The sequence below is a fragment of the Oncorhynchus keta genome, chromosome 11, assembly GCF_023373465.1.
Source record: "Oncorhynchus keta strain PuntledgeMale-10-30-2019 chromosome 11, Oket_V2, whole genome shotgun sequence".
Lineage (NCBI taxonomy): Eukaryota > Metazoa > Chordata > Actinopteri > Salmoniformes > Salmonidae > Oncorhynchus > Oncorhynchus keta.
In genome coordinates, this window is record NC_068431.1 from 8,230,992 (window position 1) to 8,250,582 (window position 19,591).

General features: G+C 43.5%; 1 protein-coding gene across 2 annotated transcripts in view; it reads right to left on the reverse strand.

The window, feature by feature from the left end:
• LOC127933054 (calcium/calmodulin-dependent protein kinase kinase 1-like) overlaps positions 1-19,591 on the reverse strand; it is a 257,072-nt gene that overhangs the window by 201,443 nt on the left and 36,038 nt on the right. For both annotated transcript variants that reach the window (XM_052529356.1, XM_052529355.1), the window contains exon 2: positions 4,720-5,166. In XM_052529356.1, coding sequence (XP_052385316.1) covers positions 4,720-5,043 — 324 coding nt within the window. In that variant the 5' untranslated portion in view covers positions 5,044-5,166. The remainder of the gene's footprint in view (positions 1-4,719; positions 5,167-19,591) is intronic.

Genomic DNA, 19,591 nt, shown 5'->3' on the forward strand with positions numbered 1-19,591 from the left:
AGTTGTTAGGTCTATCAATCCCATTTCTAGTTGTTAGGTCTATCAATCCCATTTCTAGTTGTTAGGTCTATCAATCCCATTTCTAGTTGTCAGGTCTATCAATCCCATTTCTAGTTGTTAGGTCTATCAATCCCATTTCTAGTTGTTAGGTCTATCAATCCCATTTCTAGTTGTTAGGTCTATCAATCCCATTTCTAGTTGTTAGGTCTATCAATCCCATTTCTAGTTGTTAGGTCTATCAATCCCATTTCTAGTTGTTAGGTCTATCAATCCCATTTCTAGTTGTTAGGTCTATCAATCCCATTTCTAGTTGTTAGGTCTATCAATCCCATTTCTAGTTGTCAGGTCTATCAATCCCATTTCTAGTTGTTAGGTCTATCAATCCCATTTCTAGTTGTTAGGTCTATCAATCCCATTTCTAGTTGTTAGGTCTATCAATCCCATTTCTAGTTGTTAGGTCTATCAATCCCATTTCTAGTTGTTAGGTCTATCAATCCCATTTCTAGTTGTTAGGTCTATCAATCCCATTTCTAGTTGTTAGGTCTATCAATCCCATTTCTAGTTGTTAGGTCTAACAATCCCATTTCTAGTTGTTAGGTTTAATCAATCCCATTTCTAGTTGTTAGGTCTATCAATCCCATTTCTAGTTGTTAGGTCTATCAATCCCATTTCTAGTTGTTAGGTCTATCAATCCCATTTCTAGTTGTTAGGTCTATCAATCCTATTTCTGGTTGTTAGGTCTATCAATCCCATTTCTAGTTGTTAGGTCTATCAATCCCATTTCTAGTTGTCAGGTCTATCAATCCCATTTCTAGTTGTTAGGTCTATCAATCCCATTTCTAGTTGTTAGGTCTATCAATCCCATTTCTAGTTGTTAGGTCTATCAATCCCATTTCTAGTTGTTAGGTCTATCAATCCCATTTCTAGTTGTTAGGTCTATCAATCCCATTTCTAGTTGTCAGGTCTATCAATCCCATTTCTAGTTGTTAGGTCTATCAATCCCATTTCTAGTTGTTAGGTCTATCAATCCCATTTCTAGTTGTTAGGTCTATCAATCCCATTTCTAGTTGTTAGGTCTATCAATCCCATTTCTAGTTGTTAGGTCTATCAATCCCATTTCTAGTTGTTAGGTCTATCAATCCCATTTCTAGTTGTTAGGTCTATCAATCCCATTTCTAGTTGTTAGGTCTATCAATCCCATTTCTAGTTGTTAGGTCTATCAATCCCATTTCTAGTTGTTAGGTCTATCAATCCCATTTCTAGTTGTTAGGTCTATCAATCCCATTTCTAGTTGTTAGGTCTATCAATCCCATTTCTAGTTGTTAGGTCTATCAATCCCATTTCTAGTTGTTAGGTCTATCAATCCCATTTCTAGTTGTCAGGTCTATCAATCCCATTTCTAGTTGTTAGGTCTATCAATCCCATTTCTAGTTGTTAGGTCTATCAATCCCATTTCTAGTTGTTAGGTCTAACAATCCCATTTCTAGTTGTTAGGTTTAACAATCCCATTTCTAGTTGTTAGGTCTATCAATCCCATTTCTAGTTGTTAGGTCTATCAATCCCATTTCTAGTTGTTAGGTCTATCAATCCCATTTCTAGTTGTTAGGTCTATCAATCCTATTTCTGGTTGTTAGGTCTATCAATCCCATTTCTAGTTGTTAGGTCTATCAATCCCATTTCTAGTTGTTAGGTCTATCAATCCCATTTCTAGTTGTTAGGTCTATCAATCCCATTTCTAGTTGTTAGGTCTATCAATCCCATTTCTAGTTGTTAGGTCTATCAATCCCATTTCTAGTTGTCAGGTCTATCAATCCTATTTCTAGTTGTTAGGTCTATCAATCCCATTTCTAGTTGTTAGGTCTATCAATCCCATTTCTAGTTGTCAGGTCTATCAATCCCATTTCTAGTTGTTAGGTCTATCAATCCCATTTCTAGTTGTTAGGTCTATCAATCCCATTTCTAGTTGTTAGGTCTATCAATCCCATTTTTTTTTTCTGATATTGTTCACATGTTGTGGAAGCCATCTGATGTGTTTCCAGCTTTAGTCATCAATAATTCACTTATAGGTTGTCAATGAAAGATGACTTTCAAAATAAATAAACAAAGAAACTGTTAGTTTTGTGTGTGTTTGATCTTGTATATTCTGAACTATGTAACTTCTATCTATCTTCTGATAATTTCCTCACCATCTCCCAGATGTCTTCACTCCAAATATACCAAGTTTTGGCAGAATCATGTAATTACACGTGAATAGCGGTTACTTTTGGTTTATTAGGCGGAAATCTACATTTGTGACCCGATTCAGGAAACTAGGCGTAAATCGCAAGTCACGACTTCACAGGAGAGCTGCTTGAATGTAAAAAAATAAATAAAAAATACTTTCACTTTCATGTGCCTTAATAACAAACTTGTATGCCATCTGAAAATATGAATACAATTGTTAAATTGCGAGCCTTTTTTGGTTAAGACAACAACCTCCCCACCTGCCATGATTGGCTGAGATAATGAGTGGGCTGGACATGCCGAGAGATGAGTTCGGATTGGTCTGCCATATAGAAGACGTTTGACTATTTGAGCTGGACAGTCTGTGTTGGTAATCCGGTCGAACGCGTCTTTTTTTTGAATAAGCAGCTGTGACGTGATGTGTGTGATCTTACATGTTGTTTACCTAGCTAGGTTAATTGTTTAGCTAGCTAGGTACAGTGTACAACACCTGTTGAATATGTGTCAGTAAACGTCAGCAAAAAACATAATGAAATTGTTGCCAGCGCTGGTTAGGCTGTTTTCATGATATCCAGAGGTAAACAAATCTTCGGCCAGAGTGTCAAGTTTGCTCTCTGAACGCAGGGAGATGGAAGGGGCTAAAGCTTCAGAGGGTGTGGACGATGCTGAATGGGTAGGGCTAAAGCTTAAGAGGGTGTGGACGATGCTGAATGGGTGTGGCTAAAGCTTAAGAGGGTGTGGACGATGCTGAATGGGTGTGGCTAAAACTTCAGAGGGTGTGGACGATGCTGAATGGGTGTGGCTAAAGCTTCAGAGGGTGTGGACAATGCTGAATGGGTGTGGCTAAAGCTTCAGAGGGTGTGGCCGATGCTGAATGGGTGGGGCTAAAGCTTAAGAGGGTGTGGACGATGCTGAATGGGTGGGGCTAAAGCTTAAGAGGGTGTGGACGATGCTGAATGGGTGTGGCTAAAGCTTAAGAGGGTGTGGACGATGCTGAATGGGTGTGGCTAAAGCTTAAGAGGGTGTGGACGATGCTGAATGGGTGGGGCTAAAGCTTAAGAGGGTGTGGACGATGCTGAATGGGTGGGGCTAAAGCTTAAGAGGGTGTGGACGATGCTGAATGGGTGGGGCTAAAGCTTAAGAGGGTGTGGACGATGCTGAGTGGGTGTGGCTAAAGCTTAAGAGGGTGTGGACGATGCTGAATGGGTGTGGCTAAAGCTTAAGAGGGTGTGGACGATGCTGAATGGGTGTGGCTAAAGCTTAAGAGGGTGTGGACGATGCTGAATGGGTGGGGCTAAAGCTTCAGAGGGTGTGGTCGATGCTGAATGGGTGTAGACAAGGAAGAGCTCTCTCACCGAAACGCTAAAATGCCCTTTTCTCAAAAGTGAGTTTACAAGTTTATCAACTTTCAAAGCAGAATTTATTTTCCATTCTTCCTCAAAAATGCAGTGTATGGTATAACATTTTGTAGCTCTGAGTCTCTACTTTTACCAATGTTAAAAAAATATTTCACATTTTGCTACATAGAACACAAAACCCAGGTGTTGTGTCACATTCTACCATTATATTTAAGAGGTATATCTTTCAGTCTTGGACTGCTTCCCGAATGGCACCCTATCCCCTATAAAGTGCACTACTTTAGACCAGTGTCTAAGTGGAATAGGGTGCTATTTCATACACACTCTTAAGAGATGGGCTACTTCCTGGTGTTCTCTCATGTTCTATATGTACATTACACATTCATGTCAATCCCACAATGTCATGACCGTCCCTGAGCAGAGCACTGCCCTAGGTCATCTCAGAACACACTCACACATACACACACACACACACACACACACACACACACACACACACACACACACACACACACACACACACACACACACAGGGATTAGTATGTGGACCCATTAAATGCTGCTAAGACTTAAGCTCTCTGAGAGAGAAAGCTCCGGTCTGCCTGACCGACCGTCCAGTGACACGCCAGCTCGGACGAGATTCACTTTCTTTCCAATACAAGTCTATTCTGCACTACCAATCACAGTTCACAATGATGGAGTATACAATCCCACCATTCACTGATCCCACTGCACACACACACACACACACACACACACACACACACACACACACACACACACACACACACACACACACACACACACACACACACACACACACACACACACACACAGCTGTGACTCTCAAGCCAACAATGACTGCAAAAATATGAAAACAGGATTTTCCCTGGCTGTGGCTGCTGTTGTCTTCAACATTTTAATTCTATTCATCTTTTATTTAAACCTGAAAACCTCTTGGTATTCAGTCAGACGTTCTGCCACTGAACTATGCCTCCAAACCCCATTTATAAATCTGACTTAACCCTCTCAATTCAATTCAAAACATAGGAGCAATAATCATGTTTATTGCACTGATCTGAATTGCATTTAAAGTCCTATCCTTCTCCCTGTGTAGGCGCAGAGTCCGTTCACTCACCTCTGCATCTGAGATGGAGACCTGCTTGGACTCCACCGTGGGTCTGCGTGCCACACGGGGGGAGACGTGAGTCCCCTCTGATGGGTACGTCCCTCGTTCCTGTAGCGACAGCTTCCTCCCTGAGAGGTGCGCCCGCGAAGGAGGGCCCCTTTTAGCTCCGCCCTGCTGAGCCCCGTTCCTCACGCCGTTGGCCGGTGAGACGTCTGTCTCGGTGGTCTTCATGGCGACTGCGGCCATCATGGCGGTGAGGTTACTGGGGTCAGGGGTCATTGAGTCAGAGTCAGAGTCGTCCCTTCTGCAGCCCGGGTCGGTACTCATAGCCATCACTGGAAGAAGGTATGGGGGGAACGCCGGAGTAAAAAGGGTGGAGGGAGGCGGCGTGGGCACAACAGCATCAACGTGGTCTGGGCCAGCCAGGGGGGAACTTGCACTGGATTCTCACTGGAGCTGCAGCCAATAGAGAGTAGAGAGAGGGATCATTTCATATAAGAAGAGAACATGATTGAGATGATTCTATGTTTTGTTTATTTAACCTTAATTTAACCTGTATTTATCCTATTGAGGAAACCAATGGAGACCAGGCCAAGATACACATCAAACACATTACGATGTCATAGGACATGAATTATATGGACATTGATATTGTATCAGGTTCCATGATTTACAGGTTACAGATAACAACCAGGCCAATCTAATCCACCCAAGAGCATGTACATATTGGCATTCCATCAAGTCAGTGGCCTTTCACAGGTGTAATTTGGTCCAGAAAAAAACTTTTGGTTTTAGCTAATTGTAACATTCTGTCATAAAGAGCAAATGTTTAACTTCATAAAAACCTGTTTCCCATCTAAAGAGGTTAAATAATGGTGGTGAAAATCCATCTGCCTCCTGCTCTCCAACTGCCCCTCTATCTGTCCCTCTCTCCATCTGCCTCCTCCTCTCCAACTGCCCCTCTATCTGTCCCTCTCTCCATCTGCCTCCTCCTCTCCAACTGCCCCTCTATCTGTCCCTCTCTCCATCTGCCTCCTCCTCTCCAACTGCCCCTCTATGTGTCCCTCTCTCCATCTGCCTCCTCCTCTCCAACTGCCCCTCTATCCATCTGCCTCCTCCTCTCCAACTGCCCCTCTATCTGTCCCTCTCTCCATCTGCCTCCTCCTCTCCAACTGCCCCTCTATCTGTCCCTCTCTCCATCTGCCTCCTCCTCTCCAACTGCCCCTCTATCTGTCCCTCTCTCCATCTGCCTCCTCCTCTCCAACTGCTCCTCTCCAACTGCCCCTCTATCTGTCCCTCACTCCATCTGCCTCCTCCTCTCCAACTGCCCCTCTATCTGTCCCTCTCTCCATCTGCATCCTCCTCTCCAACTGCCCCTCTATCTGTCCCTCTCTCCATCTGCCTCCTCCTCTCCAACTGCCCCTCTATCTGTCCCTTTCTCCATCTGCCTCCTCCTCTCCAACTGCCCCTCTATCTGTCCCTCTCTCCATCTGCCTCCTCCTCTCCAACTGCCCCTCTATCTGTCCCTCTCTCCTTCTGCCTCCTCCTCTCCAACTGCCCCCTCCTCTCCAACTGCCCCTCTATCTGTCCCTCTCTCCATCTGCCTCCTCCTCTCCAACTGCCCCTCTATCTGTCCCTCTCTCCATCTGCCTCCTCCTCTCCAACTGCCCCTCTATCTGTCCCTCTCTCCATCTGCCTCCTCCTCTCCAACTGCCCCTCTATGTGTCCCTCTCTCCATCTGCCTCCTCCTCTCCAACTGCCCCTCTATCTTTCCCTCTCTCCATCTGCCTCCTCCTCTCCAACTGCCCCTCTATGTGTCCCTCTCTCCATCTGCCTCCTCCTCTCCAACTGCCCCTCTATCTGTCCCTCTCTCCATCTGCCTCCTCCTCTCCAACTGCCCCTCTATCCATCTGCCTCCTCCTCTCCAACTGCCCCTCTATCTGTCCCTCTCTCCATCTGCCTCCTCCTCTCCAATTGCCCCTCTATCTGTCCCTCTCTCCATCTGCCTCTCAATTCAATTAAATTCATGGGGCTTTATTGGCATGGGGAAACATGTGTTAACATTGCCAAAGCAGGTGAGGTAGATAATATACAAAAGTGAAATAAACAATCAAAATACAGTGTTGTAACAATGTACAAATGGTTCAAGAACACAAGGGACAATAAATAAGCATAAAGATGGGTTGTATTTACAATGGTGTTTGTTCTTCACTGGTTGCCCTTTTCTTGTGGCAACAGGTCACAAATCTTGCTGCCGTGATGGCACACTGGAATTTCACCCAGTAGATATGGGAGTTTAGTGAGCACATAGCCTGTCTTCTCTTGAGAGCCACGTCTGCCTACTGCGGACTTTCTCAATAGCAAGGCTATGCTCACTAAGTCTGTACATAGTCAAAGCTTTCCTTAAGTTTGGGTCAGTCACAGTGGTCAGGTATTCTGCTACTGTGTACTCTCTGTTTAGGGCCAAATAGCATTCTAGTTTGCTCTGTTTTTTTTGTTAATTCTTTCCAATGTGTCAAGTAATTATCTTTTTGTTTTCTCATGATTTGGTTGGGTCTATTGTGCTGCTGTCCTGGGGCTCTGTGGGGTCTGTTTGTGTTTGTGAACAGAGCCCCAGGACCAGCTTGCTTAGGGGACTCTTCTCCAAGTGAATCTCTCTGTAGGTGATGGCTTTGTTATGGAAGGTTTGGGAATCACTTCCTTTTAGGTGGTTGTAGAATTTAACGGCTCTTTTCTGGATTTTGATAATTAGTGGGTATCGGCCTAATTCTGCTCTGCATGCATTATTTGGTGTTTTACGTTGTACACGGAGGATATTTTTGCAGAATTCTGCATGCAGAGTCTCAATTTGGTGTTTGTCCCATTTTGTGAAGTCTTGGTTGGTGAGCGGACCCCAGACCTCACAACCATAAAGGGCAATGGGCTCTATGACTGATTCAAGTATTTTTAGCCAGATCCTAATTGTAATGTTGAAATGTATGTTCCTTTTGATGGCATAGAATGCCCTTCTTGCCTTGTCTCTCAGATCGTTCACAGCTTTGTGGAAGTTACCTGTGGCGCTGATGTTTAGGCCAGGTATGTATAGTTTTTTGTGTGCTGTAGGGCAACAGTGTCTAGATGGAATTTGTATTTGTGGTCCTGACGACTGGACCTTTTTTGGAACACCATTATTTTGGTCTTACTGAGATTTACTGTCAGGGCCCAGGTCTGACAGAATCTGTGCATAAGATCTAGGTGCTGCTGTAGGCCCCCCTTGGTTGGTGACAGAAGCACCAGATCATCAGCAAACAGTAGACATTTGACTTCGGATTCTAGTAGGGTGAGGCCGGGTACTGCAGACTTTTCTAGTGCCCGCGCCAATTCGTTGATATATATGTTGAAGAGGGTGGGGCTTAAGCTGCATCCCTGTCTCAACCCACAACCCTGTGTGAAGAAATGTGTGTGTTTTTTGTCAATTTTAACCACACACTTGTTGTTTGTGTACATGGATTTTATAACGTCGTATGTTTTACCCCCAACACCACTTTCCATCAATTTGTATAGCAGATCCTCATGCCAAATTGAGTCAAAGGCTTTTTTGAAATCAACTAATCATGAGAAGACTTTGCCTCTCTCCATCTGCCTCTCTCTCTCTCCCTCCCTCTCCCTCTCTCTATCTCTCTCTCTCTCTCTCTCTCCCCATCTGCCTCTCTCTCCCTCTCTCTGACTCTCCATTTGTCTCTCTCTCTCCATCTGTCCATTTGCCTCTCTCTCTCTCTATCTCTCTCCATTTGTCTCTGTCTAACTCTCTCTCCATTTGTCTTGGTCTGTCTGTCTCTCTCTCTCTCTCTCTCTCTCTCTCTCTCTCTATCTGTCTCTGACTCTCTATCTGTCTCTGACTCTCTCTCCATCTGTCATCTGATTTCTCTCTCTCATCTGTCCATTTCTCTCTCTCTCTCTCTCTCTCTCTCTCTCTCTCTCTCTCATCTCTCTCTCTCTCTCTCTCTCTCTCTCTCTCTCTCTCTCTCTCTCTCTCTCTCTCTCTCTCTCTCTCTCTCTCTCTCTCTCTCTCTCTCTCTCTCATTTGTCTCTCTCTCTCTCTCTCTCTCTCTGTCTCCAGCTCTCTCTCTGTCTGTGTGTGTGTTCACATGTCTGTCTTAACACAGATCTGATGAACAAGATCCACTGTCTCATGCAATTACACCGAGTGTATGTGTCTGTGTGTGTGTCTGTCTGTGTGTGTGTTTGTGTGTGTCTCTGTGTGTTTGAACCTATGTGACAATCACAGCAGAGATTTGTTCATTGTAAGCTCTCCCCTTTTATCCCAAATGTAAATGAGGGAAACAGCTTGTCATAGTGAGCTGGTATCAGAGGGAGGTGGAGCAGCCAGCTGGTTGAGGAATTATTGTCTCTGCAGGAAAGACCACAGACAGAGGTTCAGATCTACTCCAAGATGAAGGACAGGAGGAAGGAAGGAAGGAAGGACAGACAGAACACAGGAAACATGTTTCAAAGAACCTATCTTAATCAGGGATGAAATAACACACAGTAACACACACACAGTAAAACACACACAGTAACACACAGTAACACACACAGTAACACACGTGCGCACACACACAGTAACACAAACTTTTTTTAAAAATGTTTAACTTTAGTTGATTTAGTAAATATTTTCTTAACTCTATTTTCCTATAACTGTATGGTTGGCAATTCACAGTAAGATTTACACCTGTTTGTAACGTCTGCTTCCAACTCACACTCTCAAACACATAGATCCCCTGAACGTAGCTCACTCTCCAGATCCCAGTCACCTGAATTCTGATCACCTGTTCACACACCTGTATGTCATTATCACACACTATTTAGTTCAGTTCTTTGCACCCCATCATCGTGAGGTACTGTTTGTTTTGTGACACACTTCTATTCGGAGTGCTGGTTTTCCCATAATTTAATCCTCCCGTGGATGATAGTTTGTCCTGCATCACTAACGACGCTTTGCCTATTCCTTGTCTGTACTTTAGCCTATCAGATTTCCTGTTATCAACCTATTGCCTGATCTCCCAGACGACGTTACTAGCCTTTTCCCTGCCTGTACTCTTGCCTTTTCTGACCCCCTGTGTATGACCTTCTGCCCGGACCAGGGGCAGGACCTGCCTGCCCCTGGACCCACTCACGACTCATCATATTTTAGTGCATGACGGTGGCTGCATCATGTTATGGGTATGCTTGTCATCGGAAACTGAATTGAGCTAAGAACAGGCAAAATCCTAGAGGAAAACCTGATAAGGTCTGCTTTCAAACAGACACTGGGAGACAAATTCACCTTTCAGCATGACAATAACCTAAAACACAAAGACAAATATACACTGGAGTTGGTTACCAAGACAACACTGAATGTTCCTGAGTGGCCTAGTTACAGTTTTGACTTAAATCAGCTTGAAAATATATGGAAAGACTTAAAAATGGCTGTATAGCAATGATCAACTTGACAGACCTTAAAGAATTTTGAAAATAACTATGTGCAAATGTTGCACATTCCAGGTGTGGAAAGCTCTTAGAGACTTACCCAGAAAGACTCACAGCTGTAATCACTCTTAGAGACTTACCCAGAAAGACTCACAGCTGTAATCACTCTTAGAGACTTACCCAGAAAGACTCACAGCTGTAATCACTCTTAGAGACTTACCCAGAAAGATACACAGCTGTCATCAGGGGATTTAATATGTATCTATTTTTCATAACATTTTTTAAAATTGTAGAGTTATTCTTCTACTTTGACGTTAGTGTTGTGTGGGTCATTGACAAAAAAAGAAAGGTACTTCCATTTGAATCCCACCCTGTGACATAAAAAGTGTACAAACAGTACAAACTATACAAACAGTAACACACACACACACACACACACACACACACACACACACACACACACACACACACACACACACACACACCACACACACACACACACACACACACCATAACACACACACACACACACACACCATAACACACACACACACACACACCGTAACACCATAACACACACGTAACACACACACACACCATAACACACACACACACACACACACACACACACACACACACACACACACACACACCGTAACACACACACACACACACACACACACACACACACACACTGTAACACACACACACACGTAACACACACACACACACACACACACACACACACACACACACACACACACACACACACACACACACACACACACACACTGTAACACACACACACCGTAACACGCACACACACACACACACACACACACACACACACACACACACACACACACACACACACACACACACACACACACACCGTAACACACACACACACACCGTAACACACACACACACCGTAACACACACACACACACCGTAACACACACACACACATACCGTAACACATACACACCGTAACACACACACACTGTGACACACACACACTGTGACACACACACCGTAACACACACACACCGTAACACACACACACTGTAACACACACACACTGTGACACACACACCGTAACACACACACACCGTAACACACACATACCGTAACACACACACACTGTAACACACACACACTGTAACACACACACACCGTAACACACACATACCGTAACACACACACACTAACACACACACACCGTAACACACACACACCGTAACACACACACACCGTAACACACACACACCGTAACACACACACACCGTAACACACACACACCGTAACACACACATACCGTAACACACACATACCGTAACACACACACACTGTAACACACACACACCGTAACACACACACACCGTAACACACACATACCGTAACACACACATACCGTAACACACACACACTGTAACACACACACACCGTAACACACACATACCGTAACACACACATACCGTAACACACACACACCGTAACACACACACACCGTAACACACACATACCGTAACACACACACACTGTAAAACACACACACTGTAACACACACACACCGTAACACACACATACCGTAACACACACACACTGTAACACACACACACCGTAACACACACACACTGTAACACACACACACCGTAACACACACATACCGTAACACACACACACTGTAACACACACACACCGTAAGACACACACACACTGTAACACACACACACACTGTAACACACACATACCGTAACACACACACACCGTAACACACACACACCGTAACACACACATACCGTAACACACACATACCGTAACACACACATACCGTAACACACACACACTGTAACACACACACACATTAACACACACACACATTAACACATTGTCATCTTCTGCTATTTCTTAGAACCCTTAGAACCCTTTAGTCAGTGGATGGTATTCTAGATAACTGGGACTTTTAACTGGGGTCAGGTGGATTCAACTGGGACTTTTAACTGGGGTCAAGTGGATTCAACTGGGTCTTTTAACTGGGGTCAAATGAGATTCAACTGGGACCTTTAACTGGGGTCAAATGGGATTCAACTGGGACTTTTAACTGGGGTCAAGTGGATTCAACTGGGACTTTTAACTGGGGTCAAGTGGATTCAACTGGGACTTTTAACTGGGATCAAATGGGATTCAACTGGGACTTTTAACTGGGGTCAAGTGGATTCATGCAGAATTGTATTTTTCACCAGGGCTCCTGGCTCCATGTCAACTGCAGTCGTTTCACAGAAACATCAAATGCTTCTGTCTCTGCCTCACCCCAACTCACAACACGCTTGGCTGTGTGTGTGTGTGTGTGTGTGTGTGTGTGTGTGTGTGTGTGTGTGTGTGTGTGTGTGTGTGTGTGTGTGTGTGTGTGTGTGTGTGTGTGTGTGTGTGTGTTCGTGTGTGTGTGTTGTCTCCACCATATCAGTTCACTCACAGTGGGTGGGCAATCCAAGTTCTGGAGGGCTGGCTGCTCGTTGCCCCTGACAACCATTAAATGTGAAGGACCTTGACGCACCCACAAATTCACTAAAACTTACAGCGCGTAGCTTTCAGTGTTCCTTGGTCGGATGACTGTCTTTCTACTAAATAACAAACACTGCTGCCAAAACAGTACACTGAAAGCAATTACACTTTGACAATTACACAATTACACTTTGACAATTACACAATTACCCTTTGACAATTACACAATTACACTTTGACAATTACACAATTACACTTTGACAATTACACAATTACACTTTGACAATTACACAATTACACTTTGAAAGCCTTTTCATTGGTTGAAGCATAGAGGCAGAGTGGAGTGGTTGAGGAATTGAGAGAAAGAGAAGTGCCATTGACTCTTGACCCCATTGATAAACATGGAGAAGCCACTTCCTGGTATTAGGCTGATAAGTAAAACAACCCAATAATTGCACATGGAAGCGTTATAGAAAATAAAACACATTCATTGGACCAGCGCCGTGGCTGATTCTATGGGATTAGCAGTGAAAACATGACCAGAGGTCAGGACAGCCATGAATAGAGAGGCTGTAGATATAACGTCTAAATTAACAGAATGATAGTATGGGTTCTAGTATGATTCTATGGGATTAGCAGTGAAAACATGACCAGAGGTCAGGACAGCCATGAATAGAGAGGCTGTAGATATAACGTCTAAATTAACAGAATGATAGTATGGGTTCTAGTATGATTCTATGGGATTAGCAGTGAAAACATGACCAGAGGTCAGGACAGCCATGAATAGAGAGGCTGTAGATGTAACGTCTAAATTAACAGAATGATAGTATGGGTTCTAGTATGATTCTATGGGATTAGCAGTGAAAACATGACCAGAGGTCAGGACAGCCATGAATAGAGAGGCTGTAGATATAACGTCTAAATTAACAGAATGATAGTATGGGTTCTAGTATGATTCTATGGGATTAGCAGTGACAACCAGAGGTCAGGACATCATGTCGCAAAGTGGCTTTAGATTAGTCAGAAAAAACATTTTAAATGAATAGAATGACAGTTATGCTTTGTTGTTGCCTGAGTAGTTAAGCTGAAATTTACTACGGTTGTGTTTATTTTCAACTTTGATGGCGAACTGTATGTACTGCTAATATTCTCTTTCAGAATGGGGTCACGGGAGAATTTCCAAAATCCTGAAGAAAAACATTTATGAAAATGGGGTCACGGGAGAATTTCCAAAATCCTGAAGAAAAACATTTATACAAAAATATATATATTATAATATAGCACAGAGAGGACAGGGAGGAAAGAACACGAATGTGACAACAACTAAAATAGTCTCACGTTATTGAAAATAAGAATTTGTGGAGAATAGGTAAAATAAACACATTAAAAATTATGGTCACCATGCCAAGTTTGCAAGCGTCAGTTTTGGGGATGGTGTTCAGCTTGACAATGCCACCATGCAGTGGAAGTGGCAACACGTTCTCTGGAGGGATGAATCGCACTTCACCATCTGGCAGTCCGATAGACAAATCTGGGTTTGGCGGTTACCAGGAGAACGCTACCTGCCCCAATGCATAGTGCCAACTGTAAAGTTTGGTGGAGGAAGAATAATGATCTGGGGCTGTTTTTCATGGTTTGGATTAGGCCCCTTAGTTCCAGTGAAGGGAAATCTTAACACTACAGCATACAATGACATTCTAGATTATTTTGTGCTTCCAGGGTAGCCTAGTGGTTAGAGCGTTGGACTAGTAACAGAAAGGTTGCAAGTTCACATCCCCGAGCTGACAAGATACAAATCTGTCGTTCTGCCCCTGAACAGGCAGTTAACCCACTGTTCCTAGGCCGTTATTGAAAATAAGAATTTGTTCTTAACTGACTTGCCTAGTTAAATAAAGGTAAAATAAAAAAAATTAAAAATTAAAATTAAATTCCAAGTTTGTGGCAACAGTTTTGGGGATGGCCCTTTCCTGTTTCAGCTTGACAATGCCCCCATGCACCAAGCGAGGTCCATACATCTTTTTTTTTAGATCAATGTGGAAGAACTTGACTGGCCAGCACAGAGCCTTGACCTTAACTCCATCTAACATGTTTGGGATGAATTGGAACGCCGACTGCGAGCCAGGCCTAATCGCCCAACATCAGTGCCCGACCTCACTAACGCTCTTGTGGCTGAATGGAAGCAAGTACCAGCAGCAATGTTCCAACATCTAGTGGAAAGCCTTCCCAGAAGAGTGGAGGCTGTTATAGCAGCAATGTTCCAACATCTAGTGGAAAGCCTTCCCAGAAGAGTGAAGGCTGTTATAGCAGCAATGTTCCAACATCTAGTGGAAAGCCTTCCCAGAAGAGCAGAGGCTGTTATAGCAGCAATGTCCCAACATCTAGTGGAAAGCCTTCCCAGAAGAGTGAAGGCTGTTATAGCAGAAATGTTCCAACATCTAGTGGAAAGCCTTCCCAGAAGAGTGGAGGCTGTTATAGCAGAAATGTTCCAACATCTAGTGGAAAGCCTTCCCAGAAGAGCAGAGGCTGTTATAGCAGAAATGTTCCAACATCTAGTGGAAAGCCTTCCCAGAAGAGTGGAGGCTGTTATAGCAGCAATGTTCCAACATCTAGTGGAAAGCCTTCCCAGAAGAGTGGAGGCTGTTATAGTAGCAACGTTCCAACATCTAGTGGAAAGCCTTCCCAGAAGAGTGGAGGCTGTTATAGCAGCAATGTTCCAACATCTAGTGGAAAGCCTTCCCAGAAGAGTGGAGGCTGTTATAGCAGCAATGTTCCAACATCTAGTGGAAAGCCTTCCCAGAAGAGCAGAGGCTGTTATAGCAGCAATGTTCCAACATCTAGTGGAAAGCCTTCCCAGAAGAGTGGAGGCTGTTATAGCAGCAATGTTCCAACATCTAGTGGAAAGCCTTCCCAGAAGAGTGGAGGCTGTTATAGCAGAAATGGGGGACCAACTCCATATTAATGCCCATGATTTTGTAATGAGACGTTCGACGAGCAGGGTGTCCACATACTGTTGGTCATATAGTGAATCTCAAAATTATTGTAATGTTGAAAAAAAGGTGTATATATATATATACAGTGGGGAGAACAAGTATTTGATGCACTGACAATTTAGCAGGTTTTCCTATTTACAAAGCATGTAGAGGTCTGTAATTTTTATCATAGGTACACTTCAACTGTGAGAGACAGAATCTAAAACAATCACATTGTATGATTTTTAAGTAATTAATTTGCATTTTATACATAAAATACTAAAACCTTCTACAGATGAGTGATCGAATCAGTGGATTCAGAGGAAATAATTCCTATTGGAGAGAGATCATAAATATAGTATCCACCATAAATATAGTATCCACCATAAATATAGTATCCACCATAAATATAGTATCCACCATAAATATAGTATCCACCATAAATATAGTATCCACCATAAATATAGTATCCACCATAAATATAGTATCCACCATAAGAAAACAGCATCAGTAAGTGTCCCACACGAGTGACGACTGCTCACCTCCAACACCTTGGGACCTACTTCTCAATCCATTTGACTGTGATCCTGGCTCAGTTGACATGCCGGTAAGTGAAATGGAACAGCTGATCGAATACATTCATTCACGGTTCACTACGTAGGAGTTTTGGTCCCGAACTCAAAGGGAATACACTGCCATCTCCCTCTGAGCATTAATATCACGTTCAAGACAACTGGGAAATCTCCAACTTCCGACTTCAGTGTGTTCAAGACAACTGGGAAATCTCCAACTTCCGACTTCAGTGTGTTCAAGACAACTGGGAAATCTCCAACTTCCGACTTCAGTGTGTTCTTGACAACTGGGAAATCTCCAACTTCCGACTTCAGTGCGTTCAAGACAACTGGGAAATCCCCAACTTCCGACTTCAGTGTGTTCAAGACAACTGGGAAATCTCCAACTTCCGACTTCAGTGCGTTCAAGACAACTGGGAAATCTCCAACTTCCGACTTCAGTGCGTTCAAGACAACTGGGAACTCTGAAAAAAAAACGCCTTCTGACTGGGGGAAAAAAAAACATTTTGACTGGTCATCCAACTCGGAATTCCAACTCGGGAACTCTTTCTAGAGCTCCGACTTTCCGACCTGAAGATCACTGACATCGTAATTTGACCTCGTATTTTCCTGAGTTCCCAGTTGTCTTGAAGGCACCAAAACCAAAATCCGATCAAGGTTGGATTTGACAGCAGAGATGAGGTGGTCCCTGTCGACCAGGCCCTCTGACTTTGAGAAGCCACGCCCCCTGACTTTGAGAAGCCACGCCCCCTGACTTTGAGAAGCTCCGGTGAGACATGCATCAAGTCACACCCATCTCATTAGTGGCGGTGAGATAAGATGCAGTACATTATGTCAGACTAATTTGCAATTGACTGTCATAGCCCCACATTAAGAGTAAACATTGGCTGTTAACTACATACTTTTTTCACATGGGTGGGGTCAAGAGAATTTTCAGGTATTTGGGTCATTCCACAAAATGAGTGCCTTTTGCGCCCCTTTAAGTAAAAATTATATATCGATACTGCATTTTAAAAGCCTATTACATTAAATTAAGTGCCCGTTTAATGTAGACTACAAGGAAAATTTTATATATATATATATATATATATATAAATCTGATATCTTGTGCTGCTTGTACTACACTGTGTGTGTGTGTGTGTGTGTGTGTGTGTGTGTGTGTGTGTGTGTGTGTGTGTGTGTGTCCGTCCCTCACGAGGTTTAAGTATCAACAGGAGCCACAGTACTTCTCTATGGTACCCCATTTTGGCTTCTCCGTTGCCAAACATACAATACAAGCTTACTGTTTTCATATCATATTGCAGAAGCAGAGCAGAGCAAAAAATAAATACATGAATAAATAGATACATATAATGGATGGAAACTTTCGAGAGAGCCAAATGCTCTTTCAATCTGTCCCCATATTTAGGTGGATATTAGGAGGAGATGAAGAGAATGCACACAGGGTCTGCTGATCGTTCCATGTTCTTCAAGTAGAGACCCACTTCAAGCTTGGTCTTCATTTGTCTTCTAAATCAGTTTGTTGTGTTCCAGGAAGCAAACAAAGATTGTCAAGGACGACATGGAAATGTCTATAGTATTTCAGAGCACGACAGCGCCGAGTGGATTTTTAATTGTATTTTGTATTTAACTAGGCAAGTCAAGTTAAGAACAAATTCTTATTTACAATGACGGCCTACACAAAGGCAAACAGCCTCCTGCGGGGACGGGGGCTGGGATAAAAATATATATATTTAATTTGACCTTTATTTAACCAGGCAAGTCAGTTAAGAACATATTCTTATTTTCAATGACGGCCTGGGAACAGTGGGTTAACTGCCTGTTCAGGGGCAGAACGACAGATTTGTACCTTGTCAGCTCGGGGGTTTGAACTTGCAACCTTCCGGTTACTAGTCCAACGCTCTAACCACCAGGCTACGCTGCCGTATATATATATATATACTGTGCACTGGGAACTGGGAAATCTCTAGCACAGGCTGCAATTGATTTACATTTACATTTAAGTCATTTAGCAGACGCTCTTATCCAGAGCGACTTACAAATTGGTGCATTCACCTTATGACATCCAGTGGAACAGCCACTTTACAATAGTGCATCTAAATCTTTTAAGGGGGGTGAGAAGGATTACTTTATCCTATCCTAGGTATTGCTTTGAATTGATATGGTGAAAATAATATGTGGGGAGGCAGAGACACAGAATCTCTTGTTTCTCAGTGTTATCTGACACAGGTATTGATGTGCGTTTCTGTGTCTCTGCCTCCTCACATATTATTTTCACCATATTAATTTCAGCCTGTGCTGAGAGAAGGACAGTGCGCCGTCTAGCCATACTCCTAACTACTTGCACATCAAGCTCTAAACCCTCAGAGGTAGTAATCACACCCGGGGCATTCTTCTTACCAAACCACGCATATAGGACAAAATACACATCACGACAAGAGAGACAACACAACACTACAGAAAGAGAGACCTAAGACAACAACACAGCATGGCAGCAACACAACATGGTTGCAGCACAAAACATGGTACAAACATTATTGGGCACAGACAACAGCACAAAGGGCAAGAAGGTAGAGACAACAATACATCACGCAAAGCAGCCACAACTGTCAGTAAGAGTGTCCATGATTGAGTCTGAACGAACTGTCCAGTTTGAGTGTTTCTTGCAGCTCCTTCCAGTCGCTATCTGAACTGAAAAGAGGAGCGACCCAGGAATGTGTGTGCTTTGGGGACCTTTAACAGAATGTGACTGGCAGAACAGGTGTTGTATGTGGAGGATGAGGGCTGCAGTAGATATCTCAGATAGGGGGAAGTGAGGCTTTAAAGGGTTTTATAAACAAGTATCAACCAGTGGGTCTTGCGAAGGGTAGACAGAGATGACCAGTTTACAGAGGAGTACAGAGGAGTACAGAGGAGTACAGAGTACAGAGTGCAGAGTGCAGTGATGTATAAGGAGCATTGGTGGCAAATCTGATGGGCGAATGGTAAAGAACATCTAGCTGCTCGAGAGCACCCTTACCTGCCGATCTATAAATGATGTCTCTGTAATCTAGCATGGGGTAGGATGGTCATCTGAATCAGGGTTAGTTTGGCAGCTGGGTTGAAAGAGGAGCGATTTACAATAGAGGAAACCAATTCTAGATTTAACTTTAGCCTGCAGCTTTGATATGTGCTGAGAGAAGGACAGTGCACCGTCTAGCCACACTCCCAAGTACTTGTATGAGGTGACTACCTCAAGCTCTAAACCCTCAGAGGTAGTAATCACGCCTGTGGGGAGAGGTGTATTCTACAGCAGAGTCATTGATACAAATCCTCATTCCTCTACCTATCTGAAACACAAGCCTGTACAGTACACGGCCATTTAGACTTGGACCGAATTGATCATGT